General features: G+C 39.2%; 2 protein-coding genes across 3 annotated transcripts in view; both read right to left on the bottom strand.

Annotated features, from left to right (window-relative positions):
• slco5a1a (solute carrier organic anion transporter family member 5A1a) overlaps nucleotides 1–18,669 on the bottom strand; it is a 36,127-nt gene extending 17,458 nt beyond the window's left edge. Inside the window, exons 1-2 of one of the 2 annotated variants that reach the window (XM_004078797.5) lie at nucleotides 16,985–18,669; nucleotides 36–168 (exon numbers count right to left, since the gene is read on the bottom strand). In XM_004078797.5, coding sequence (XP_004078845.2) covers nucleotides 36–168; nucleotides 16,985–17,945 — 1,094 coding nt within the window. In that variant the 5' untranslated portion in view covers nucleotides 17,946–18,669. Of the gene's footprint in view, nucleotides 1–35; nucleotides 169–321; nucleotides 343–16,984 lie in introns of those variants that run through there. The other variant, XM_078934403.1, reaches the window with a different exon arrangement.
• Nucleotides 18,670–19,170: 501 nt separating this feature from the next.
• Nucleotides 19,171–21,557, bottom strand: LOC101157396 (E3 ubiquitin/ISG15 ligase TRIM25-like). Its single transcript, XM_023965327.2, has 2 exons — nucleotides 19,907–21,557; nucleotides 19,171–19,829 (listed from the first exon to the last, which is right to left on the bottom strand). Exons 1-2 carry the CDS (start codon nucleotides 21,464–21,466, stop codon nucleotides 19,758–19,760), a joined length of 1,632 nt encoding a protein of 543 aa, XP_023821095.1. The 5' UTR covers nucleotides 21,467–21,557; the 3' UTR covers nucleotides 19,171–19,757.
• Nucleotides 21,558–27,350: the final 5,793 nt, after the last annotated feature.

Genomic DNA, 27,350 nt, shown 5'->3' with positions numbered 1-27,350 from the left:
AGTCCAATCCTCCAACACAGGCTGACTGCTCTTACCAGTTTCCAATGAAACGGGGGTCACTCTGGTCGATGTTAACAGCGGTTTTGGGGTCCACGTAGAAGCCAATAAGGACCCCCCCCAGCAGGTAACCAGCAGCCGGGCCCAGAGCTCCCATCACATACATGATAGCTGAAAAATATAAAAGCAAAAAACAAAAACTAATTCATTAAACCAACTTTAAAAAGTCTTTTTCTGTCCTGTCTTGCTGTTTTCTGCTGAGGTGTGATCATTTTTCAACAACTCTTAAAATTTAAATACATAACACATGTATTGTTGACCCACATTTTATGTTTTTTATCCATATTATCAGCAATACTAAGCATCCCAAGCTCTGAGTTTTCTGACCACTACTAATCCAACCCCAAGAGTGGAGTACAAAAGCCCATGTGTGCTGGTCATGTGTCCAGACCATCTGACCGCTCCATGAAGGCCCGCCAGGATCTCAGAAAAAGATTTTTCCAATTAGAGGGGATTAAAAACCCCTAATCTTTGGCTGGGGTTGAAAGCAAAAATCCGGTGGCGTGACTTCGAACTCCAAGCTGGGTCAGGCACAGAACAGAACCAGACGGAGGGTTATCTAACCATCAGAGGAATGCTCTGGAAGCCCCGTCAGTACGGCTGGAGTTTGCCTTCATTTCCTTCATCCTGCTACTTTCTGGAGCAGCTTTCTCCTGCATTTGCACATGTTGCTGAATTCACATAAAGATGAGTCTCTGTGCAGAATGAATGTCATAAATGGTGGCTTGTCTTCCTCATGACCCGCTCACACACAAACTGCTATGATGGCTTTTGTAATCATAACACATCCAGTTCAGTGTAGCTGTAATTCTGTAGTGAATTAAATGAAATGTTGGTCCAAAGTGGCTGCTTTGGTTAGGTCCGCACCAATGTCTACACATTAGAACTGGACTGAGTGACCCTCTCCCCTCACATTCCAAACAGGAAGTACCTGCTGGCTCCAAGTTTTCAAAATCTCACAGACTTCCATAGAGAAATAAACAGTTTTATATTTGTCAGAATAACCATTCTTGCTCTGATACCTTTTTATTCAATTCAATTCAATTTTATTTATACAGCCCTAAATCACAACACCAGTCATCTCTATGGGCTTGTCAGGTTCTTGGTAATCCTAGCTGTTGTTTTTTCATCATTTATTTGTTTATTGCAAGTTTTTAAAACTATAACATGACCAATCAGATAGAAGTAGGTGGTCTTAACCCTTGTGCTATCTTAGATGACCCCACCCTTACATTGACGTGTTCGTCCTACCATGACAAAGGTGGATAAAGGTGGAAAGATTTCATGTAATCCATGGACACCAGTGAGGTTCACAAATCATTGAAGAAAAAAGGTTCAGAGCACTGTCTAGTGGGTCTAGATGACCCAACTCCCTATGGTAAAGTGCCTAAGAGAGCACAAGAGTTACGTGAAACTTTCGAAGCATTTGCCAGATTTTGAGTCTCTTGGCGAGAGTAGTTGCTAGAAAAACATAGAGTAAGTCCAACCTGGACCAATCACTGCTTACTAGTATTGTCTGGCTCCATTTCGTAAAAAAAATGGCCACTGAATTGACTTAATTCCATTGGAGCTGGAAGTGAGCCATATTCTGTGGGTGACGTCACTAACTCGGTCCAGTTCTAATATAAAGTCAATGCTCCATGACAGCTACCATATCTGAAAAAAAGGGTTAAAAAAGATTGCCATCAAAGAAAATATCATGATTTTCTATAGCAACCAACATTTATGTGTTCTATACAGACAAAATTCAAAGTTGTTTTTCCTTCCTGATTGTTAGACTGAGGTTTGGACTGACTATTACACAACAAACATTTTTACGAATAAAGAATACAATGTTACTAGTGCATCTGCTCTTACTTTAGACAGTCAGTTTGGTGAAACTGTTGAAGGGAAAAGTGTCATATTAACGATTGTGGCAGCTTTTAATGTGGCTACTTAGAGTGGAAAAAATGGCTAAATTTGAAAGGCAGTACTTTCAGAAGGATGTAATACCCTAAAGAAAAACCTTTTGTACAAACTTAAACCCTGACGGCAGAGAGTGGCATGAAAATGATCATTAATAGGCTGGCTGATATAAAAAATGTGCATAAATCTTTAAGTATTACTGACATATCATTGTGTATATATATATATATATATATATATATATATATATATATATATATATATATATATATATATATATATATATATATATATATATATATATATATATATATATATGTGTGTGTGTAGGTCTTGATAACCGTAAAACTTTAGCCCAACAGATGTCAATTTGTTGGTTGTTTTTTTAACATAGTAAATAAATAAAGCTAAAGGAATATTACATATCTGCATCTATCAACACGTTTAAAAAAATATACATGAATCCGAATAGCTAAATTCTGTATCCCAAATTGGTTTTCTGTGTTCATATATAATGGCTATGTAGTGTAAATGTTGGGTTTGATTGCAAATTTTTATTTTTTTGCAGCTTCTTTGACCTCAGTTTGGTGGATTTTGAATACATGTATTTTTGGTTAAGGGTCAAATTTGCTCACTTTGTGATCAGGCTATAAATAGCCTCTGTGTCCCCTTTTCATCCCAAACCCCACGAGCAAAGAATTTTCTCATCTTTCCTCACATCTCTGCACAGATTATTACATCACTTGACTCAGAGCCAGGCCCAGGATGATAAAACATAGGGATTGCACCGACAGTTTGGCCTTTCGGCAGATAATCCCTCATGCAGGCAGAGAAGATGGGAAACCCTCAACTGGTCTGCAGATAAGTTATGCAACATGATGTAAGCTATCAAGAGGAGGGATAAAAGATGACCACCTCTGAGGCATAAAATGCTACATAAGGAAATGCAAGAAGATAAATACTGAGACACAGGTGGAGAGGAAAACTGTCATTTGTATTTAAACTAGAACTAAGGTAAAATACTAAAGCTTTGAGTATTTTAACACTAAAATACTGTAATAACCCAAGCAACTACTGAATCTTCCAATCAGTTTTTGATTTAGATTAAATTGTAAACTAAATGTATTATTTTAAATAAATTATGTATAAAAAAAATTCAGTTTGTGTAATTGTTCTGTCAAAATTATGCAACTTAAAATTTTTTAACTTAATTGTGCTTTCTAACTGACTAGGACTTGACTGGTAATCTTCCTTTTTTTTTACTGCTATGAAATTCATCACTATGAAAGTAAACAGAAAAAAGGGCTCAAAGAATCATGGATGATGAACAACAAAACATGCAGAAAAATGCATTTCCAAAGATAAAAGCAGAGTCAGACAGGCACGGCCTGCAGCTGTTGAGGCAGCAGAGTTTGCGCTGATGAAACAAAACCATCGAGCACCATGAAAGCGGCTGACTTTCAGCCTCATCGTTCCTGTCAGTCACTGCTCTGGACTCCAGCCTGAAAATAAGATGTGGCTTTGATTCTTCTGGCAGAACAACTGTTCTGCCCCCTGCGCCTGCAACTGTCTGACTTCTCCAATGATAGGCTTTTGAAAACTTGTATGGGAAGTGCGCAAAACACATTAAGTGAAGAAAAATGTTCACAGAAATCTATTCATATTCTGGAAAGGAAACATAATGCAGGACTTCAATCATTTAGATTTGATGTCTTCACACCACAGAGTAGCTCCAGTTCCTGTTTATATCATCCTAATGCTGCAGAGCACAAGATAATTGAATAGAAAACAATGCAGTCATCAACTTACTCTCAGATCAATTATAAAGCTTTTAAAGTAAACAAAAACAAGTCAGTTCTGAAATTAACTGTTTTACGTTTCTTTGTCCGCAAAAATATTTGTTAATTTACCTTTGAAAACTGGGCAAAAATTTTCCACCAGTTGTGATCATTGATTCTACACATGAGATAAACTTTAAGGAACATTCCAATATATATTTAAACATGTTCTTGTGGTCTTTCTAAACAGTTCTTTATACAAATCGTGGGGACCCAAGTCCAGACGAAAAATTGCTGTTTAAAAAGAGCTAGTAGTTGTTAAATGCAAATTACAATCGGCGGGCCACAAGCTCCCTGCTCCCCTCCATTCCGATGCATCCACTTGCAGACAAACAGATCCATGTGAGTGTTACATCACCCATTGAAAATGCCTTAATCGAGGTCAAGTGAAAAGAAGTCAATTCAGTCGCCATTTTTTTTGCAATACGGATGCCGGCATTTGGAGCCAGACAAGGTTAGTAAGCAGTGAATGGTTCAAGCTGAAATTGGACCTTATCCACAATGATTTGAATAAAGAAATAGCCATAAACCTAGTTTTAATCTTAATTTTTATATTTGTCCTCCATCTGATCCAGGTGACATCAGCAGCTGGCAGGGCAAGGACATCTGAAACATTTAATGCATTAGCCCTGAGGACTCAAGTTGGGCAACTCTGGTTTCAAAAAAAGGCAAAATAAATATTTTAAATGATTTACATCAACCATGAATGTAATTAGAAGATTTTCGCTAAAGCAAAGAACTGACATCGACTTAATTATGGAGGCTCTTTGTTGAAGACAATCTGTGGCAACAGAAAAACAGATGATCCCTGCATCCATGTCATCCAGTGTGCAGAACAGCTCTTGCTGTTATACAACAGCTGTCCTCAGCCAAGCAGTCTGATCTGGTGAGATCCAGTTTATATCAGAACTCAAATATGACTCATGTTTCATCAGCTAGAAAACCAACCCTGGAGAAGATTAGCAGTTGTCACTCCCTGCATTCTCACTTCAATCTCTCCGGATTCACCGCTGAGATCCACAAGCTCTCATTTCTTGGCAAAAGCAGATTACACTGTAGCAAAAGCTCTGTAAATCCATAATAATAATATTATTAATAACAATAAAAACCCACAGGGCTTCCTCTGGTCATTATGGGTTCTCTGGGAGGTGTTGCATCACCATCCCACAAAATGAGAGAACAGAGAGCCCCCTCAGGTGTTACTGCACCACTGTCTCCTAGAGCGGATTGTGTGAGCCTCCCCCTACAACAACTAAGTAAAAGACTCTGATTTACAGAAAAGTAGTGTTAGAGTCACAACTCGTAAGAGTTATATTCTGCATTTTTAGAAATAACATATTCAAAAGTTTATTTACAACCTGCAAACTGCAGAGTGAGGAGATCAGCGGCCGTGAGTTAAAGACAGACACAGTGAGGCCCAGGCCGAACCCGGAATGAAAAGGATAGAGTCACAATGAAATGTTACGAGGACGACTACGTTGTCATGGTAACCCGCTGACACAGCAAAGTCTTCTACCATTTCAATAGGGTGCCAGCAGCACCGACACCAAACTCTCAGTGGGGCAGCTAACAGATATTTTAATTCTAAACTAACATATAGCATTTAATTGTGCTTTTGTCCAAACACATCAGCTTAAATGATGTAACAGAAACAGTTTAGAAGTCTTTAAATTAGGCAAATCCAAGTATTTTCAACTAAACATTTAGATATTTTTATTTTTTGTTTTATCTAAAATGTTTTCTATGTGTGTGTTAGTTACTTTAAATATTAGGTCTCCTATAGCTTTCAAAAACCCCTTTCATTAGACAAAGATCTTTGTCTAATGCCAATTAGAGAAACATCTGCTTGATGTTTTGTTCAGCGTATATACACTTTATTAGGCACTCCTGTCCAATTGCTCATTGACGCAAATGTCTAATCAGCCAAATCAACTAAATGCATTTAAGAATGTAAACATGGTAAAGACGATCTGCTGCAGTGAATCAAAATGGGGAAGAAAGGGAATTTAAGTGACTTTTTGGTTGTTGGTGTCAGACGGTCTGGTCTGGGTATTTCAGAAACTTCTGATCTGCTGGGATTTTCACCCACAACCATCTTTAGGGTTTACAGAGAACGGTCAAAAACAAAGAAAATATCCAGTGAGCTGCAGTTCTGTGTGCAGAAATACCTTTGATGCCAGAGGTCAGAGGAGAATGGTTAGACTTGTTCCAGCTGATATAAAGGCAACAGTGACTCAAATAAACCCTGGTTAAAACTGAGGTCTGCAGAAGAGCATCACTGAACGCACAACACGTCCAACCTTGAGGCAGATGGTCTACAGCAGCAGCAGAAAACCACACCGGTCTGCTGTCAGCTAAGAACAGGAAACTGAGGCCACAACTCACACAGACTCACCAAAACTGGACTGTACAAGATTAGAAAGCATTGTCTTGTTAAATGAGTCTCTATTTCTGGTTCAGCATTCAGATGATAGGGTCAGATTTTGGCGTCAACAACAGGAAAGCATAAATCCATCCTGCCTTATATCAACTGTTCAGGCTGGTGATGGTAGTGTAATGATGTGGGGGGTATTTTCTTGGCACACTTTGGGCTCCTTAGTACCAACTGAGCATAGTTAAAATTCCACAGCCTATCTGAGTTTTGTTGCTGACCATGTCCATCGCTTTATGACCACAGTGTATCCATCTTCTGCTGGCTAATTCCAGCCTCTACAGTCACCAGATCTAAACCCAATAGAGCACCTTTGGGATGTGGTGGAGATTGGCATCGCGGATGTGCAGCTGACAAATCTGAATCAACTGCGTAATGATGTTATGTCAGTATGGACTAAACTGTCTGATGAATGTTTCCAGTACCTTGTTGAACCTATGCCACCAAGGATTAAGGCAGTTTAGAAGTCAGAAGGAGGTCACACCCGATAGTAGCAAGGTGTACCAAATAAAGTGGCCAGTGAGTGAATAAAAGTCGGCATGCCAGAATTGCAAACTGAAACCAGTTGATTCCAGAATCAAGTTCAAGATCCTCCTGTTAACCTATAAGGCCTTACATGGACTGGCCCCATCCTATATTAAGGACCTCATCGTACCTTACCATCCAAATAGAACACTTTGCTCGCAAAATGCAGGACTGCTTGTGGTTCATAGAATTAATAAAAGTACGGTTGGAGGTAGAGCGTTTAGCCACCAAGCCCCTGTTTAATGGAATAAACTCCCTGCTCATGTAAGAGAGGCCGACTCAATTTCTACATTCAAAGTTAGACTGAAAACATTCCTCTTTGGACAGACTTGTTGCCAGACTAGCTAGTGTTCAGAGATTATTTAACTTAAAGTTAATATGTTTAAATTAAACTTAATAACAATAACTATTTGTTTTAAAAGGCTGCTAGACGTTAAAGCTGGGGTAGCTATGGTGCACTGGGGTTCTTTCCTCTTTTCTCATCTACTTCTACCCTTCCTCTCTTCTCTGTTTTTGATTATTATTCATCATTTAGTTTTCCATGCCTCTGTTTTGTGCAGTGTGATTCATGTATTGTCCCTCTTTCCCTCTCCCCTCCTGGGGAGTGGGAGTGCTTCCAGATTCCAGTTGGCTCATCCGTGCTCCTGTTCCTGACCGTGTACCTCGTCTTTGCTCCCGCTCCTACACCTGGCTGTTGATACTGCCTCTGGCTCATCTTTGCTCCTGCTCCTACACCTGGCTGTGGACCCTGCCTCTGGCTCGTCTCTGCTCTGTACCTGGCCGTGGACATCGTCTCTGCTCCTGCTTCTACACCTGGCTATGGATCCTGTCTACGGCTCGACTCGCACCCCCGACTGTCCCCCCAACTCTATCTGGATGAAGCTCGTCTGCTGGACTTTAAATATGTAGTTGTAGAGTTAAATAAGTTAATACTTCTCTATGAGTTCTGGTAAATCGCCTGTCCATCCTGGGGGAGGATCCCTCCTTCATGTGGGCACCCCTGAGGTTTCTTCGTTTTTTCTTCCGTTTTTTTTAAGAGTTTTTCCTTACCGCAAAGGGGGGTCTAAGGGCAGGGATGTCCACTTTGGCTTAGTCCGTTTGTTAGTTCAATTTAATATTTTCCTATTGAATTTTATCTATTCATGATCCTTTTGATTTTATGTTTAACTGTTTTAATTACCGATACGAAGCCCATTGAGACAACTGTTGTTGTGAATTTGGGCTATACAAATAAAATTGAATTGAAAATTGAATTGAATTAAATGATGCATCACTATGGAATCTGTTAACTGACTATTTATTATTGTTGACATTATCAAATACGCCTTGGAATTGTTGCAGCTCTGATACCACCTCAGCGCAATGACCTTCTGAACATTTCCCAGTCCTGTTGTCATCAACTACTTATCATTCTCAAGTAAAAGATTAATAATAACAAAAAGCCAGAAAGTAATCTAAATCAGCAGAATTTTTAAACAGCACATCAAGTCAGCGTTCTTTCAATGGAAATCATACACATACGTGTTTCTGGAGCAAAAAAGATTTAAGATATGCATTTAAACTCCACTAAACTGTTTAGTTTCTTTATGTCTTCAGAGTAATGAGACCATAAATTAGATCTTTGGGTAACTCCACAAGCATTTTTTGTTTACTTTGCCCTACCTATCTTAGGTATAAACTAATCTCTGATCTATAGGCATCATGTGTACGTTGAAATGATGTTTTGTTATGAACACTACAGTGTCAAATAATAATAGTTTTGATTTTTAATCAAAGTAAATACAAACACTGTACAACATATTTTCACTCATATAAAACATTGTAGCAGGATCTGACGCTTGCTTAGCTTGTTCAAGCATGCTTCATATATCTAGTCCTTATTCCTTTAAAGTAACAGCCAACAGCCCAAATTTCCAAGTGACAGCTTATCCTCTGAATATTTATCTTCAGCATGGGAATTTCTCATTCCACCCCAGCTCTTAAAATCACTCAGCCTTGATTGGTGTAAAGACATTCATTCCACTCTGTTGGTGAGCACAGACTGTTCTCTGATGAACCGTGGTATTTGCATGTTAAGCCTCCATGTCCTTGTTTTTAGTCAGTTCCAAAACATTTTAGATCCGAGTTTTAAATGCCTTATAAACTAACTTGTAATACCTCTACAAACCACAAACTTGCTGTTCAGTCATTTTCAAATACTAACAAGCCAACTAAAAAGTGAAACCCAATGTAAAAACATTTTAGGCAGCATAAATAATGTAATTTACTATTAGAAGAAGCAGAAGTGCTGAACTGAAGCCAAAGAGACTCAGTGATTAAGCAGAAACCAGATGGGAGGATTCATGTATGAATAACATGCATGTCTGCATAGAAATGACAAAAAGCTTTCATGCCTGCTAAACAAAGCAAAATGTTTAAAACAAATTACAAGTTATAAGGCAATGTCAAAATGTACAACTAGGTAGTTCATTGAAAACTAAAAACGAAAAATGAAATATGTAATTTATTATGGGGCTTCAAAAATGTCCTTCTACAAGGGCGCTGGTGTTTCAGAAAACACATTAGTATGATCAAATAAAGTTGTTTTATATATGATTAACTGTTTAAATCATATAATTGAAGAAAGTGCAATTTAATAATCTAAAACAGTTTTTTTCAACCTTTTTTCTTCCTAACACAGAGCTGATATCCAGGCAATGGTTTTGTTTTCACACCTTATTTTACACACCTTACGATCTTTCACGGCACACAAGTATACTGAAGCACACTGGTAAAAAAAAAAAAACAAGCTAGAACACCAATCTAGAACACCTACCTATGGAAGGGTTTAGTCTGCGGTAGATTCTGTTGGTCATAAACAGTTGCCGTGTTTTTTAAAGGCAAAAAAACCCTTACATTTCCTTGCGTCTTTACATCCAAACCATAGCCATTGCAATACAGTGACATAGTCAAAGACAATCTCACCACTGTACCGACTACACAGTTTTCATGTTGACAGAATGGTATGTTGTTAACATGCACCCCTGACTACCAGCATATATATTACAGGCAGGTTCCACAAGGAGAAACATAAGCTGTAACACAGATGTATCTAAAGCCCCCAAATCAAAGACATCTGACCACAAATTTCTCTCTGTAATGCCACAATGGTTGCCCGTTAATTAAAAGTCCCAGTAAGAGGAAACTGACAGCATCACTAAGGAGAAACATTAAGTAGCTACATGGAGGCCCTCTGCTTCTGATTGCAGTTTCACAGAACACCTCTTTTTGGGCTTACAAAGCAATGTTGTTCTGAATTATCCTAATGGATGCCTGGTGTGCCATTGGGAATGATCTCATAAGTAGGTTAACACAAAGAAGAGCTGACAGAGACTATAACATTTGTTCCTCAGTTCTGCATTCGTACCATCAGATACCTAAAGCGGAACATCAGTGTCTTCCTTTCCTCTCATTCCAGTTATAACTGCTTCATCAATTTCTGCCTCAGCATAGTGTTCTTCTTTTTAAACTGTCGCCTACATGTTTTGTGAATACTTTGCAGACATATTTACCTTCATATCAATTTCACTGATAACAATTAAGGTCTTAAAGGCTTTTAAAGTATGGCAATATCCCGACTAAAGATGCTGAGCTGGGAGAGCAGCAGTACTTAGAAAAAAGCTTGTTTCATTATCTTGTTAATTTTAGTCTTAAGTGCTTCTGTCAAAGTTAAATCAATAGCAGCAGTGGCTAAAAAAAAATGTTAAAGCTATAGCCATGTAAATTTGTCACTAACCACTTAAAACACTAAAATAACTGTAGTAAATTTCATTATCAGCCCTCAAAATAAGTCCAGGTTTGCTTTTGGATCGTTTCCCAGTGAAAAGGCCACCCAGTTTAAGATTTTCCTAAAACCTTCCTCCCAATTCGGTTTTAAATTGTTAACACCAGAAAAAAAATTAAGGCAGCTTTGATCAGACAAAGAATTGGGAGATAAATGGTTTAAGCCGTAAGCCTTCTATCGATTGATTTTCAACAGTGGTGGTCTATAAGGGAGGCATTCTTGCTGCACGGTATCCTGTGGATTAAGTGAACACACAATGTGCTCCCACTCATTTTACATTCTGTAACTAATATAATAACCCAAGTACGCTAAGCTGCATAAGAGGACTTTGTGAACAGTTAGCCTTTTGTGCACCAGAAATGATCAATACTCCTGTGCTGCAGATCTCAACTTATGCAAAACAAAGTGTGGAGAAAAGGGAAAAAACATTGACCTAATTTTTAAAAAAGTTTAATGTCTAAATTTGATTTAATGTCTAAATTTGTAAATATTTCTCAAATGCAGGGGTGCTCACACTTTTTTGGCAAGTGAGCTACTTTTGAGTCGACAATGTCTTGAAGATCTACCTATTACCTATATATTTATATATTTATATACATATACATATATATATGTGTGTGTGTTTTGAAACTAAAATACTGTTTAATAAACATAGTATTATGAACTATTAGAACATCACATTGTTTATGTACTGATAGTTAAAAAACGACACAGTAAGATTACAGAAAGATACTTAAGTATTAACAGATGAGGCGTTTTATTACAAAAACAGAAACCAGCGACTATCGTTTTTCATGCTCTCCTGTAAATCGTGCAATGGGGGGAGCGTGGTATTTTTTTTTTTTTTTTTTTGGTTATTTATCTTTGCTGGCCTGCGATCTACCCTCATCTCCTTGAAGATTGACTGGTCGATCACGATCGACTTAATGAGCACCCTGCTCTAATGTATGTTCTGATACACTCACCAGCTAAACTTAGAGTAGATGGTAAACTATTAATTAACATATCTCACTTGACAAACTTTGACTAGATTTGATTTGATTTGAAATGGTTTATTTCAAGCAATCACAATGACATATCAAACTTAGGATAATTATCCATAAATTAAATATTGCTTGAAAAGGAGTGGAAGGAAGCGAATTTATATAATCCCACTGCTGTTCTACCGTAACCATTTTATTACATGATTGATCATTATCCGATTCATAACTTTTATCAGACAGAATTAAGAATCCTTAGGTATCACCCGGAACTGGAAACTTTAAAGTTAAAAAAGATCCGCCTGCATCTATATCCACTATACCTACTGTATGTACAGTAGGTATAGTCTATTTTTTAAGCTTAAAGTGAACTTATAAAACTCCAGACATGTTTTAAATTCGCTGTAAATATCTGCGGAAGGCAGCAGATAAAGAGCATGAATTACTGTAGTGTACTGTAGTTCCTAAAGCAGGAAACAACAAGGAAGCAGAAGACTGTCCTGAGAGCCTTGCTCATAGTGTATTGCAGTGCAAAAGACAAGTACTGTAGTCCAATCCCAGTTGTGATGACTTTAACATGAACATAAACCATGCTAGGATGCTGCAAACGCAACTTTTTATGACAGCAAAAGAAAACGATTTACGGCTGTTATCATTACAGCTGCATCATTGATTGCTGATTTTTTTTCTACTCGACAGTTTTACTACTTGACGGAATTAAACGTCTATTTATTTATAGATTATATTTTTCATACAGAAAGACTGGCAGAGGCTCTCATTGCCAAATGTCTCTTGCATGCTGTCACAACATTTCGTCATATTACTCATTTTCTTGTCATTTTCAGCACCAGTGTCACACCCATGGTGACTCAACAATTGGAATTCTGAATTTGGAAGCCACTTTTTAAAAACAAAAGTAAATTATGGAAGAAAATTGGACAGTGAGAATTCTTGAACAAATTTTGAAAGTACTCAAAGTTTCTTAAGTAAAATCAACAAATCAACAATTTTAAGTAAAATCTGTAAATCAAAAGTTTCTTGCATGCAAATAACTAAGTTTCTGCAATTCCTTAAGGCTTGATATGGGACAGGAAATCTGGTGGATGTGCAACAAAATTCCACATATATTTAAACTTATTAAAGCTGGAATGGGGAAGAATTGTCCAGTCACAATCAATTTTCCTCATATTCACTTATATCCAACTGCTCCTTTGATCAAGCCACTCCTTTTTGATTCTCTGACCAATTACTTAAATTCCAACAACAACAAAAAAAACCAAACCCGGGTATCTCAGGGAAACGATCTGGAGTACCTGGAGGTCATCACCAACTTTGTGGACTGGTGTGCTTTGAACCACCTCCACATCAACGCCAGCAAGACGAAGGAGGTGGTGATCGACTTCAGCAGGAAACCACATCGAACTGCAACGGTGAACATCCAGGGCTTGGACATCGAGGTCGTGGAGGGCTACAAGTACCTGGATGTTCACCTAAACAATAAACTGGACTGGACACACAACACGAACGCCCTGTACAAGAAGGGCCAAAGTCGTCCCCACCTGCTCAGACGACTGAGGTCCTTTGGAGTGTGCAGGACACTGCTAAGAACTTTTTATGACTCTGTGGTGGCTTCGGCCATCCTTTATGCAGTAGTCTGCTGGAGCAGTGGAAGCTCAGGGAGAGAAAGGAAGAGACTGAACAAGCTAGTCAGACGGGCCGGCTCTGTCCTGGACTGCTCCCTGGACTCCATCGAGGAGGTGGGTGAGAAGAGGATGTTAGCCAAGCTGACATCAATCATGGACAACCCCTCTCACCCACTGTATCAGACTGTTTCAGACCAAATGCGATATTCGACTACGTTCACACTGCGGGGCTTAATGCTCAATTCCGATTTTTTGAAAAAATCTGATTTTTTTGCAAGGCCGTTCACATTTCCAATTAAATGCAAACTTTTGTAATCTCCTGTGTGACCGTGAAATGACCCAGAAGTGACCGGCTTGCACAGAATAGTACTCAACGGTAAACGACGTCACTGTTGTTTGCGGAAGTAGCTAACGTTAACAATGGATGTCACCAACAGTGTTGTCAACAGCGGAGCTCTTTTTGCATTATTACATTTATTTTCACAAAGGAGCCAGCACAATAACAATCTTCTCATTTTAAGAAGGCATTGGAGCCAGGATCGTCTGTACCCACTGTTGCTGAATGGGGATGTGTATGTGCTGGAGCCGCACGCGTGTGTGTAAGAGAGAGCGCGTGCAGCGAGGTAGGGAATTAGGGGGGCAGTGGGGGCGCGCATTCATGTTGTGTGTTATGGAGGAAAAAGAACGGTAATAAAAGAAGGTTTCCCCCAGAATAACTGCTGTTGACTCTTTATTAACTCGCTCTGGAGAATCTGAGGGTCCGAAAGAGGAAGTGAACCCCGGAGGAGGATGAACAATAAACAGGAGATTTAATATAGGGGTTATCCAATAATCTTTGACGATATGTGGAATATATCAATGACCTGGTGAACTAAAAAAATCCTAGTCATAAAAATGCAAATGCAGACTTCAAAACAACACGTCAAACCTTTTTAACATCAAAAAGCTGCTTTGTTTTTTGGAAAAAAAAGGGAAAAATCAAAAAAGGTAGCATCAGCTAGTTGGGTTCATGCACAGTTGGTGTTCTTTGAGCAGATGGTCCATCATCCAGTCAGGATGGCTACATAGTACACAAAAACCTCACACACATTCTAGGCTTTAAGTAAGATTACACATAATTTAAATACAATTAAAATATAATATATATGAGCACCATGGAATTATAGGTTGGTAAATTGTTATACTTTGATGTTGACATATTTAGATGCAAATAACCGTTAATATAAACAACTACGTTTGACACAGCAAATAATTATATTTTAGAGTAGTTGTTAATATCTTGAAAGCTTTTATTTCGGCTTTCAAGGCTGCAGCAAAAATACCAGTTAACAGAATTAACTTATCTTTGAATGCCGTTTCTTTGTTTTTACTCTGTGGAACACCTTATTATGTTAGCAGCAACTGCACACCGGTAAGACAAAACAAAAACAAAACTTTGATAAACAGAAAATGTCTTCTGAAAACTGTGCAGCTGAAGTTCTTGGTGTTGAAATCCATTAAATTAAACAAAAAACTTTTAAGAAATTTTTCAGATTCTTCCAGAAATGTGAAAAAAAAGGCAAATCAAGACAGTTTTTTGGCTAACATTACACAGCAAAATTGTGTCTGAATTCCCGCCCTAACCCCTAAATACTACAAAAAAGATATAGTGCGGCACTCTATAGTGCCATCAATTTTAAAGGCAATTCGGACATCATGCTCACTACTTTTTATTTATTTTTCTAAACATCAGATATAACGTCATCGATTTCACAAAGTTAAAATCCAATGAATATGAGCGTTTTGTGACAATTATTTATCAGTCCGCTGTCTTCTAAAGATAAAAGCATTGATTATTTATTAAAAAATTCATTTAAATATTCGCCAATCTAATGGACATCGATGCACACTGGTTTTTCGCAGAGACTTTTGGGAAATTTCTAGGGCACTCGATTTTTGAATTGTAGATTCAAATGGCGCTACAAAATGGCGAACGCACTATATAGTGCACTGTCAGGGGTTTGGGTGGAAATTCGGACACACTCCAAAAAATAACTCATTGGATGAACTCAATTTAATTGTGGGCAGGATTTCCATCCAATAAATATGAGTAGCCCCACCTCAAAGAAAACTCTTACATGTAATGAAATATGATTGAGTTAGTCGAACTCAATTTTATCAAGAAAGGCAAGACACAAAATTTCATCTGATGCCAGTCTAGAACCTGGAAACTCTGCATGCAAATCCCAATGACTACTCTACTGAGCTAAATCCTTTATGTCAACCTGTACTCGCCAGTATAAACACATAGAATAATTTCCTCTATAAATGAGGTTCGTCGTGTATTATCTTATTGGGAGAAACCGAGTTGAAACGATTCCAAGCCACAGTACGTTTTTTACATGGAAAAACACGATCGAAAGTTTTCTCACTTCGAAAAGTCGAAGGATTTGAAGGACCAAAAGTCATAGCAGGCATAAGACGAAAGAGCTGAACATTTTAATAGTTGAATGGGTAAAATAGGTGAAAAGTTTTAGCCGAAAAACGGCAGAAGATACTATAAAAAGAATAAATCAAGAGAAATAGGAAAACAGCATTCAACATGCACACAGCATGCCCCTTACTTGAACTCATTTATTTTGTATTACTGGAGTTTATAGGTGTAATTATTAAAACATTTTGTGTTAGGTCAATTAAATGTAGATACATAATTTTAAAATAAATATATTTAAATAAAAACAAACAGAATTTAATTGTGTTACATGAAAGAGGGGCTTGAATCATTTTTTTGAGTGTATAGTGTAATTCTGATTTTCTGAGAAACTTTTTTACTAAGTTATAGATGAAAAAACGTATGTCTTAAATCCAAAATCCCTAAATCTATGTCAGTATTTCACATAACCTGAGAAGTCCCTATTTGACCAAGGTGTTTGTGCCTCAAACAGTGTAAGCTGAATATATATTAGTCCTTGATTTCTTGAAGAATGGATTTTTAAAAAGTGAACAAATAATGATTTTTTTTATTTGCCAACACAAATCCCTTTAAGTTCAAAGGTTTTACTTTTTAATTGGTAGTTTTTCAGTGATAAAGTTAGAAGCCAGATCAGAGAACACTTTATGGTTTGGGTCAATTCAGGGGGTCAATTAGAAGTCAATTCAGTGGTCATCGCCTTGTGATATGGATGTTGGAGTGTTGGACCCAGACAATAAGTTTTTTCTATGGCAACCACTCTCACCAATCAGGGGTGAGTTTTTTGGAAGTCTACACCCCTACTACTTGAAAGCTGACACGGGAGAACCTGTCCATCAAATGTTTAGAACGTTCAACTTGGAGGCCAGCGCTTGCTGGCATGCTTTTATGAAGGGCATACGATTGGTCAGTTTATAACTTGAATATGTTGCACTACAGAAAGATTATTTAAAAAATTAAGATTAGCAAGAATGTGCTAAAAAAGTGTGGTAGAGCAAGAATGCTAGAATGGTCATTCTGACAAATAGAATGAGTAATGGCTGTTTAAATTTCAGTTTATATTAATAGGATTTTGGCTTCTTGGAGCCAGCGGGTACTTCCTGTTTAGAATGCCAGGGGGTTCAGTCCAATTCTCATATAGTCAGTGTAATTAAACAATGAAACATGTTTTTAGAGAACAAGCAAACTACAAAGAAAGGGCCCAGCGAAGATCCAAACCAAAAACCTTTGTGCTGTGAAGGGGTGGTGTTGTGCTGCACTGGTTTTTAATATCGCTGCTAACTATATGATGACGTATCTGCTTTGCTCCGCCCACTTTCTCCTGAAGACTTACCCAAATATAGCGAGGCATTCTCCTTCTTGACATTGTCGTCCAGGTAGGTGGGTCCTAAGGTGTAGATGGGTGTGGAACCCATGCCCACCAAAATTTGCGCAATGATGAAGAGCGCCACGTACAAGTTGTGTTCATTACCTTCCTGGTCTCTAGGACAGGAAGTGATGTCAACGTGATCCCTGCTGCTAGCATTGCTGTTAGAGCACAGGCCCTCATTGGCGGATGATGCGTTAACTTCCTGGATCTGATAAGCCGGGGAGATGAAGTGAGGCAAGGAGAAGAGGGCGGCACCCACAGCAATGAATATCCCTCCCACCGCCAGCCATCTGGGTCTCTGGCCCCGCCCACCAAAGTAGCTAATGAAGACGACCACTAGGAGGCTCCCAATGTCAAAACAGCTGACGAGAAGGCCTGACTCTGAGCTCCTCAGGCTGTACCTTTTCTCAATGGTGGTGATGACGCTGCTGAGGTAGCCTGACACCATGAGCGACTGGATAAAGGTCAGGTAGCACATGCAGAACAGAAAGCAGCGAGAGTCCTGAAGAACAATGCTCACATACTTCTTACAAGGAAGTCGAATCTGAGCTAGCCTCGATGCAAAGAAGCCAGGGGGCTTCCTTCTGGCCATACTTTTACTCCTACGGACGTCAGTGTTCTCCACATAGGAGCTGGGCCTATTAAGCTCCGACTTCCCCGGCTTTGACAGGTAGTTGGTTCTGGTTGGGGACTCGGCCTGGAAGGCTTCAGTCTTGGCTGGGAACTGGATGAACTCTGCACTCTCCTCTGCTGTTATGGACATGCGTGTAGAACTAGCCAACAGGGTTTTCTCTTGAGGCTCTGCTTCATTTAAAACAGGCAAACTTTTAGATTTAAAGTTTGTCTCCGGCTGCTCAGGCTCACTGGAAAACCCGTCCTCCTTCTGAAGAGACTCTGACAGCTCAGCTTCCTCTTGGTCTCCCATGGTTTTCTGTAATGTTCTTTTTTTTTTTATAAATCGGAACAAAAACACGCCTGCCAATTCCTGGGACACATAAAGAGTTTAGAGGCTGTGACAATAATTTTTGACTGACACATCTACTACCACAATTGGTAAAACCTAAGGAGGCCGGCAAAAACCACGAGCTCCTGCTTATCTGTAGCACAGGCAGGGCAGCCTCTGCTTTTGTTTTATCTTGTCATGCACACTTGCTTTCTGTCACCATTTAATCCGGTGATGTAGACCGTTCAGGCCTGCTCAGCTAGTCCAGAGGAGCTCCTGGGGTCCTGATGCGTCCTCCAGCATCCGCCGGCGGGCCAACAACTGAGTGAGTCCGCAGGCTCTACTCCGCATCCCCGTCTGTCCTCGCCGATGAAAATCCCCCAGTTACAATGTCGCTCCGGTCGGAGCTTAGCGTGTCCGTGCACCCCTTTCCCAAACTCCTCCCCAGTCAAGGGCAACCCCGACTGCGCCGTTCTCCTCGCCGCGGCAGCTGAGCTCCAAGCGCGGCAGAGATGATGTCATGGAGAGATTATCGCTGCGGGTCCATTCCGACACGAGCGACCGGAGGACGAGGCGGCGGGACGAGGACAACGTCCCGGGAACAGCGAGTGACTTGAGGGAGAGGACGGAGCTGCAGCTGTCCGCAGTGCTGATCAGCTGCTTGAAAACAACACTGTCAAGCTCCACCCACACCGGAAGCAGTCACTTCAAAATAAAACACCGCGTCTAACGTCTGAAGAACCTGTAGTTTTTCGCTGGATTTTAAACTATTTTATGCATAAATTACTAAACTATAGTGCATAAGAAGGAAAAGTATTTTTAAAATAGCTTGACCTACATAAAAAAGAACATCACAGTAGTAAAAAAGGATAATTAGATTAATTTCTGGAAAACAAACTGTTTTTGAGTTTTGATATTTTGATTACACACTTTAATTGTTGCAAACGATAAAATAAAGAATTAAGCCGATGTTTATCGAAACAAAATAATGACAACAATATCTATTATATTATTATTATTATTATTATTATTATTATTATTATTATTATTATTATTATTATTATTATTATTATTATTATTATTATTAGTGGTGGTAGTAGTAGTGGTAGTAGTAGTATTAATATGGAAAAAAGATTTAGGCGTAAAATATAACAGACAATAGAAACAAATAAAAAAACAACCAGAAATTCTATTAAAAAACGGACAATGAGTTTTCAATAAGTTTTATTAATTAAAACTACAGGGTTTTTTTTTACACATAAACACACATGCAAACCAAACTTCATACTTATTTTGTCTTTGTTAAATAATGTAATGTGCTTAAAAATAAAAAAAGACCAAGTTAAATCAGGAAAAGGTAAGCATGTCTAAAACTAATTTATTGTCAGGCAGTGACCTCTAGAGGAAAAATGGATTCTTGCAAACAAGTAGAAGTGATTATTAAGGCAAATCGGTCGAATTTGTAATACAGCCCCATGTCATAAACTGGGTTAGAAATTACCTCTATTCCCTCTTTGTTTATTAACAATATGTTTTGCTAGTCGAGGGGAGCCAGTTTAGCTCGTGCTGGTTTGCGGCGCCTTCCGTCCGTGAAACCCGGGTTCGACTCCGGGCTGCTCCCTGTTCCCTTCTCTACCTCTGCCGGTTCCAAGCCCGGTTTGAGAAGGTTGTGTCAGGAAGGGCATCCGGCGTAAAACATTGCCAAATTTACCATGCGACTCGTTCGCTGTGGCGACCCTTGATGGGAGAAGCCGAAAGTGGAACAAGATGTTTTGCTAGTCGAGCTTGACAAACTCAGCTGTGCTGTGTTGTGGACCAAACAACCACAGTCCAACATGAAGCGGCTGAGTGAATGTGGTCTGGACTCTGTGGAGGAGAGTCATGCTTTCAGAGACGCTGTAGAAGGACAGAACACCTGCTCTGTGATCCAGGTACACTCCTACCTTAGTGGAAGCAGGAGCTCTGATGGGATAGGTGATGTTATTGTGCTTGAATATAAAGCCGCGCTTAAAAACACTTAAAACCCAAGAATTTTCATTTTCTCCGAAACTTTTTTTGACTGTGCTCTTGTTCTTATACAAAAGCACCACTGAAATCCCTCCAAATCCTTTCTTCACCTCCCAATAACAACGTCCAGACAGACTCTCTCTGCTCAGAACCTGAAACTTGATGGAAAATCTCTCTGGGTGGCTGGAATAAGACTGCCCCACTGCCATGCAAGTTGCTTTTCTGTTCTCCTCTGACAGAAAGAGGTAGCTGTTAGCTGTGTTTGGATCCAGAGTGATTTGTTGTGAATATTGTAGGAAGTCAGCTCTGGCCTTTGGCTCTTGAAACAGGAAAACATCCACATGAGTGACTGTCTGGCAGATCTCCTTAAATTCTTCATCTAGAAGTTCCTGGAATTTATTTCTGCACTGAGGGACGGCACTTTGTCCTTTATTAAAATGCTGAAGTTGAATAGAATGTACTGGAAGAAAGCTGTCAGATTTCTTGAGACATCCATACCATTTTCTTACAAAATAGTTGTGATCCTCTGTGAGTGAGAGCTGCTTCAGCTCAGCGTCTCTCCTCTTCAGCTCAGTGATCTCCTTCTTCAGCTCCTTTTGAAGATCTTTGACTCGACTCACTTCAGTTTGCTGCTGGGATCTGATCTGCTGCTTCACATCACAGCTTCTTTTCTGGATGAGACGGATCATCTCAGTGAAGATCTTCTCACTGTCCTTCACTGTTTGATCAGCAGAGTGATTGATGGCCTCCACCTCCTGTTGAAGCAGCTTCACCTCCTTCTCTCTGTCCTGGATTCTCTGCTGGATTTGTTGTTGACTCTCCTCCAGCTCTCTCTGCCTCTCAGTCCTTTCTGCTGCAGCTGAGACTGTGTCGTGGCCTCTATGTTCATCCACAGAGCAGAGATAACAGATACACTTCTGATCAGTGCGACAGAACATCTTCATCACCTCATCATGACGGGAGCAGATGTTCTCCTGCAGGTTCTTGGAGGGTTCCACCAGCTTGTGTTTCTTGAATGCAGCTGCATCCAAATGAGGCTGAAGGTGTTTCTCACAGTAAGAGGCCAGACAGATCAGACAGGACTTGATGGCTTTCAGTTTTCTTCCAGTGCAGACATCACAGACCACATCTTCAGGTCCAGCATAGCAGAGATCAGCAGGAGCAGCTTGGAGTCCAGTCTTCTTCAGCTGATCCACTAAAGCTGCTAACATGGTGCTTTTTACCAGAACAGGCCTCGGTATGAAGGTCTTCCTGCACTGAGGACAGCTGGGGATTTTCTCCTCTTCATCCCAGAATCCTTGAATACACTTCATGCAGTAGCTGTGTCCACAGGGAATAGTAACCGGATCCTTCAGCAGATCCAGACAGATGGAACAGCAGAAGGTTTCTTGATCCAGATCAACTCCTTTCTCTGCCTTTTCTCCTCTCATTCTCAGAAAAGTCAACATTTGGTCCAGCATTCTTTGCAGGATTTCTTTCACCCAAACGCCTTCCATACTTGTTATTCCTAGAAGTCAATGAGAAATTAATCTTATCACATCAGACGTCTGCTACATTTGCTCATTTGCTCATGCACACTGCTCATTTTATAGCTCTTGTGAATGGGTGGGGCTTCACTTATTTTTATTTTTTTTATATTTTGTACAACAGAATTTCTAGAAAAACATATCTGGAGAAACCAGTTTCAAACCCCAAAATGCTAGTTAAAAAATATATTTCGTTAAAAAAATATATCATTTTTGTCTTTCTTTAGAGAAAAAAGAAACAACTAAAGATTGTTCTGTTTGGAGCATTTTGAAATTTTACATTTTAGCAAATTATTAAAGTTTCGATGTTGGATATATTGTGAATATTTTTCCATTTTCACAAAATAAGAAAACGTCATGATTAAAACTAGAAAATCATCCAACTTTTTTCTTTAGTTAAAGTAATGTCTATCATACATCTTCTAGGTTGCAGCTCTTCACCAAACACGTGCAAGAAGCTGATAAAGCTCAGAATGACGTCAATGAGAGTTTTCATGTCAAACACGTCATTTATTACAAAAAATGTGCAAACTATAGTTGATATGGTTTAATATCTTTCCGCAACACTAACTTAGGAGTTTTCGTGAACATAAACAGAACGAAGAAAAAAATTAGTCAATGTTTCTTCAGCTGTTTATGACACAACTATGAAAAAGAACATCCATTTTTTCTAGAGGAGAACATTAAGAAACTGCTGGGTTTTTCTAGATGATCTCAGTTTGCTGATGCTTCACTTTGGACACAGTAAAATTCTAAAAATGACACGCATAAGCTCTTATGTCAGAAACAAAGCATAAACCTACAAAAAGCAAGTAAGCTAAAAAAAATTCACCAGGACTTAAGAGCCAAACTACTTTTACATTGTTTATCATATTTACTGAATTTGTATTGTTTTCCCAACATTATGTAATGTTTGTAATATTTAATATTTTGATATTTTAATATTTGCTCATCCGAACTGCCAGAAACCACCCAATTTTTAGGAGAGTGAATGTGCGTTGTTTCTACACAATTACAGTATATGTTAACCCTTGTGCTATCTTAGATGACCCCACCCTTCCATTGACGTGTTCTCCTACCATGACAAAGGTGGATAAAGGTGGAAAGATTTCATGTAATCCATGGACACCAGTGAAGATCACAAATCATTGAAGAAAAAAGGTTCAGAGCACTGTCTAGTGTGTCTAGATGACCCAACTCCCAATGGTAAAGTGCCTAGGATAGCACAAGGGTTACAGAAGAAAAAAAATAGAGCAGAAACCATTTATGGACGGAGCGAGTCAGACATTGCCCATAGAAGATGACTTACTTCCAGTTCCAACCAAAGAAGTCAATTCAGTCGTCATTTTTCTGCAAGTGAGTCGACGCGTCGGTGTTGCCAGATCCATCACTACACACAAGGTTTATATTTGAATGACCCCTTGTGTAATTTAGGCTAAATATTATTTATATTGTTTATATTTGTAACTGTTTTTTGTTTGACCGGGCAAAAAAAGAAAAGGAGGGAGATGAAGAGAGGGATGTCAGAGAGGGGCGGGAAAAGAAGGATAATTATAGAAGGGGGGGGGGGCAATCACGTCTTCCACCCCAGGCCAGGGCCAGCAAGACCGACATAGGTGCTTCCAGTGCCAGAGAGTAGGGAGGTACAGGGGAACAGAGAGTGCCATCTCCAGCCCCCCACCACCGGTGGTTGGCCCCTGACAAGCACCCCACCACCACCACCCAGGTGTTCTGAGCACCACCTCCACCCCAATCCCAGGCACAAGCCAGGTCCCGCCCCACGCTCCAGGCAGCCACCCACACAACCCATGGGAGGCCCAGGAGACAGCAAGGCAGGGGCCGCCCACTTTCACCCAGAAGGAGGATGCCCATGAGAAGTGGGGGTCCCTAAAGACTTTTTTAAACATGGCCCGACCGGGCTCACCCACTGTTGAAATTTTGGAGAGTCCTAGTGCTTAAGGGCAAGGACCAAAACCAAAGGGACACGGACCCCCCAGGCTCAGATGTGATGTGATCCCCGGCTCTTGGTCTTGCCAGAGAACTCAGGGATCCCTCTCCCTGTGTGGAGAGAGGGTCGCCAGGTCCAGGAAACCAGCACCTAAGGGACATGACAGCCGTTGCCGAGGACAGAGGCCGCAGCTTCCTTGTATGTGTGTTAGCGCGTGTGTGTTACACATACAATTCTGATAGTAACAGTGCGTCTTCATTTATTACATTGCATGCAGACACATTACCCTTGAAGACAGACCTATTTAAAAGGTTATCATAAAGGCCAAGGGCTGCAGCTCATCCTTATGGATGGGTCCAATGAGCAGCGTAATGCCTTGTCTATGTTCCTGCGGCAGCATAGTGACAAAATCATCAGGAGAACACTTCAACTTTCCCTGCCCCATGGGATATCAGCCAAAGGCTGAAATACAGCACAATCTGTTTTTCAACAGACACAGGAATAGCTTCTGTGTTGTGTTTGCATGACTCTAACTTCTACTTTATCTCATCTTATTGTCAAATTTCTGGAAGCGGGGTGAGATCCAATACATGTTATTATTTTCACAACATTATACCAGTGGTTGTGCCATTGCACAACAAGGAGGCAGCCAAAGGGTGTGGACAACAATAATGCTGTCAACAGTTCTCCCAATTGCTTTTGGCATCACATTAAGTTGTAAATGTTGATAATTTCATGCTAATATATTCTCAGAAAATGTACAAACTCCACATTTACATGTGTGAAAAATGGCCAACAAAGGGTTGAAATGCAGGAAATTCATTTTATTGGTTATGTTTGTTGAAATTTTCACCAAGAAACCAGCTTAATATAACAGATTTTAATTTGATTTTTTTTTTCAAACCAATCCCACATTTTTCTAATCTAGTTTGGACTTTTATTTGTTTTTGTTTTTTAAGTATTTCTGTGGGATAAACCAGTTCCTGGGATCCCTGGCCTCTCCTTGCTCAAAAGGCTGTAAAACATTTTTTCCACCTAATCATTCTGATACATAATTTTGGTCATTTAACATTAAAACACACACAGAAACTCACGTATGCAGTTTACATTTTCTTTGAGATTTTTTAAAAACTTATTTATGTCTATTTTGTTAAATGAAATAAGAATGACTATCTTTAACATCATGAATATATTTATGCATGATTACTCTTTTTAGGTAAGGTTGACAGCATACACTGTATTTATTAAGTACCATTCCAATCATTTTTATGCTTGCATTCCATCTTGTTTCTAATTTGATATTTTTTAAGAATACAATTTTACCTTCTGTCCAGGGACAGCAGATGAAAAAGAACTTTGCAGCTAACTCTGTTGCATTGGTAGTAATTCTTTTTAATTTACAATGTCCCTCTCAAATACATGATGTTTCTTTCTCTTTTAAAAGCGTTTCCAGTGATTATTCTGTTTTAGCCAAAATTTTAAAAAATATATAGGACTAGGACATATAGTAGTTTCTGCAGAGTGGAGGTAGTCCATCAGAAATTTGCCTCTGAATTGTGGCTGGGAATGATGGTACGGAGCAACTCTGCTCCCCCTTCCCATCACCAATAAATGATCTGTTTACATGCTCTCTCCCTGGCTTACAGCCCCTCACATCCCCAGTAGTCCTTGTCCTAACCCATTACTGAGAGCTCTCTGTTTACATTCTCTCCCGCTAGCTTACAGCCCCTCATAACCCCAACCTAACATTACCAGTGCAACAAAATAGTGAGCAATTTTGGAGCTATCCAGCCATACAGCCTTGAGTCAGATACCAGCTAAGACGAGGTAAACAAAGACGCACATGGATTTGATCGTCATCTGCTCCATCAGAATGGTGCAGAGCAGGGAGTGTGCAGCCTGCCCAGGGTATTTTCTCCATTACAATTTTTTTTCAAAACAGCTTTTTTTCGTCTGCTCATAAGTCACAATTTGAATAAAGAAACACTTAGAAATGCAGTTTTTAGCAAAATTGTCATTTTATATGTCCTCCATCATCAGACAAATGCCACAATAACATGCTAAAAACACAATTTTCTATGGACTGGGCCTTTGGACACAGTAGTTAGTACTTTAAGCTCAAGATAAACAAAGAGATGGAAGCTCTGACTCTTAAAGGGAACTGTGCAGATATAAGTAGGTGATGATAGCTGGGAACAAAGCAGGAGGGTGATGTTAGGTTCTGTTCAAATCTGATTATAAATTTGAGGATTAATTGGCAGGGATTAAAAAAAACTTTTTTCCTTAAATGAAGATAAACAGAAACAAGTGTTGAAGATTATGCAGACTGGGCATTTATATGCAAACGATTATGTGAATGTGTCCAACTTTTTTAAAGCAAGTTGCTTTTTTGGGGGGGATTTTGAAACGGTTTATTTCAAGCAATCAAATACGAATAATACACAAAACATTACAATCATCAGTTATAAATTCTTACAATGACGTATCAAACTTAGAATAAGATTGAATATTGCTTGAAAGGGAGTGAAAGGAAGCAAATTTATACAATCTCACCCCTGTTCTACCGTAACCATTTTATTACATGATTTATCATTATGTGGTTAATAACTTTTATCAGACAGAATTAACAATCCTTAGGTATCAATAAAGCACATAACAAAGATGAATTACTTAAATTATTATGTAAAAATAACTTTTAGAAATCAACATGGCAAATGCAGATCAGTCATATAAAATATATTCAGATTATGTTAATTATAAAAAACATGTATATGATTAAAAAATAATACTATATAAGTAAAATAGACATAACACTGTTTCAAAAATCTTCTTAGCAAAAACTGATCAAGGATCAAAAGTTAAAAATATGTGGAAATTATGTTTCATTAGTAAAAATCATGAATCAATTTTTGGAGCAAGTTGAATAAATATCATTAGAAATCAATCAATTTAACCATCTTCAATAATTGATTACGCTTTTTTTTATAATAAGGTAATGCTGTGAAAGAAAATAAAAAAGAGTCCACAATCTGTTGAAAGACCAAGGTTGGTATTCCTTCTTCTGCTGATTGACAGCCATTCTTCTGGTTTAAATAGTTTATAGTTCTCTTCTCTGTTATGTCAGCAGACATTAGATTATGGTCCGTATCCTTCTGTGGCTGTAATCAGCGTCGCTGAAAGTTTAGGGAAAGTTTAGGTCAAGCTTCCTGCAGGTCAGAACTCTACTGAAATTCAGGGTCACTTCAGACTGTTGGAGAAAGCGCTGCATCCAGGCGTCATATTTCTTGAAATTATAATTGATTCTTTGATTTATTACTGCATGTTGGTTCAGACGTCCGTGATCAAACACTTCTCAAAATCCTTCATGGTGTTAACAACCAGAACCTTTTCAAAGTTAGTTTCAAACATGAAAACTACAAAAGTATGAAGCAGTGAGGCAGAAAAGATGAAGTTTTAAAAAATGTTACTGTGTAAGTGTCCCCCGGTAGACTTTGGGGGTGGGGGGCACTCTGTACACACTGGGGCCTCAGCACGGTAGTCAGTTCAGGAAGCGAAGAATTACACAAACTGAGGTCCGGCAATACAGACGCGCTGGGTCCCTTATCAAGCTCAAAGAGGGAAACCCCATGTCAGTTCGCGTATCGCTTCAATAAAAGTCCTGTGACTGATACAGCCGCTGTGTCTGTGTGTAACAGAGGCGCCAAACTGTGTTTTCTAAGGAAGCGCATCTACCAGCAGGATGCATCTGTCGCTTGAAAACTTTCAACATGTTTTCAAGCGACAGATGGAGCACAGAAATAAGAGAAAGGTGTCCATCATGTGGAAATATTTGGCAGTGGTAGATTTTATCATCAAGGACTGCCAACCCTTCAACATTGTTAAGAGTGAGGGCTTCAGGGTACTGCT

The sequence above is a fragment of the Oryzias latipes genome, chromosome 17, assembly GCF_053564925.1.
Source record: "Oryzias latipes strain Hd-rR chromosome 17, Olatipes_Hd-rR_3.1".
In the NCBI taxonomy this organism is placed as follows: domain Eukaryota; kingdom Metazoa; phylum Chordata; class Actinopteri; order Beloniformes; family Adrianichthyidae; genus Oryzias; species Oryzias latipes.
The sequence above is the reverse complement of the archived record's forward strand: the minus strand, read 5'-3'. Positions and strand labels throughout refer to the sequence as shown.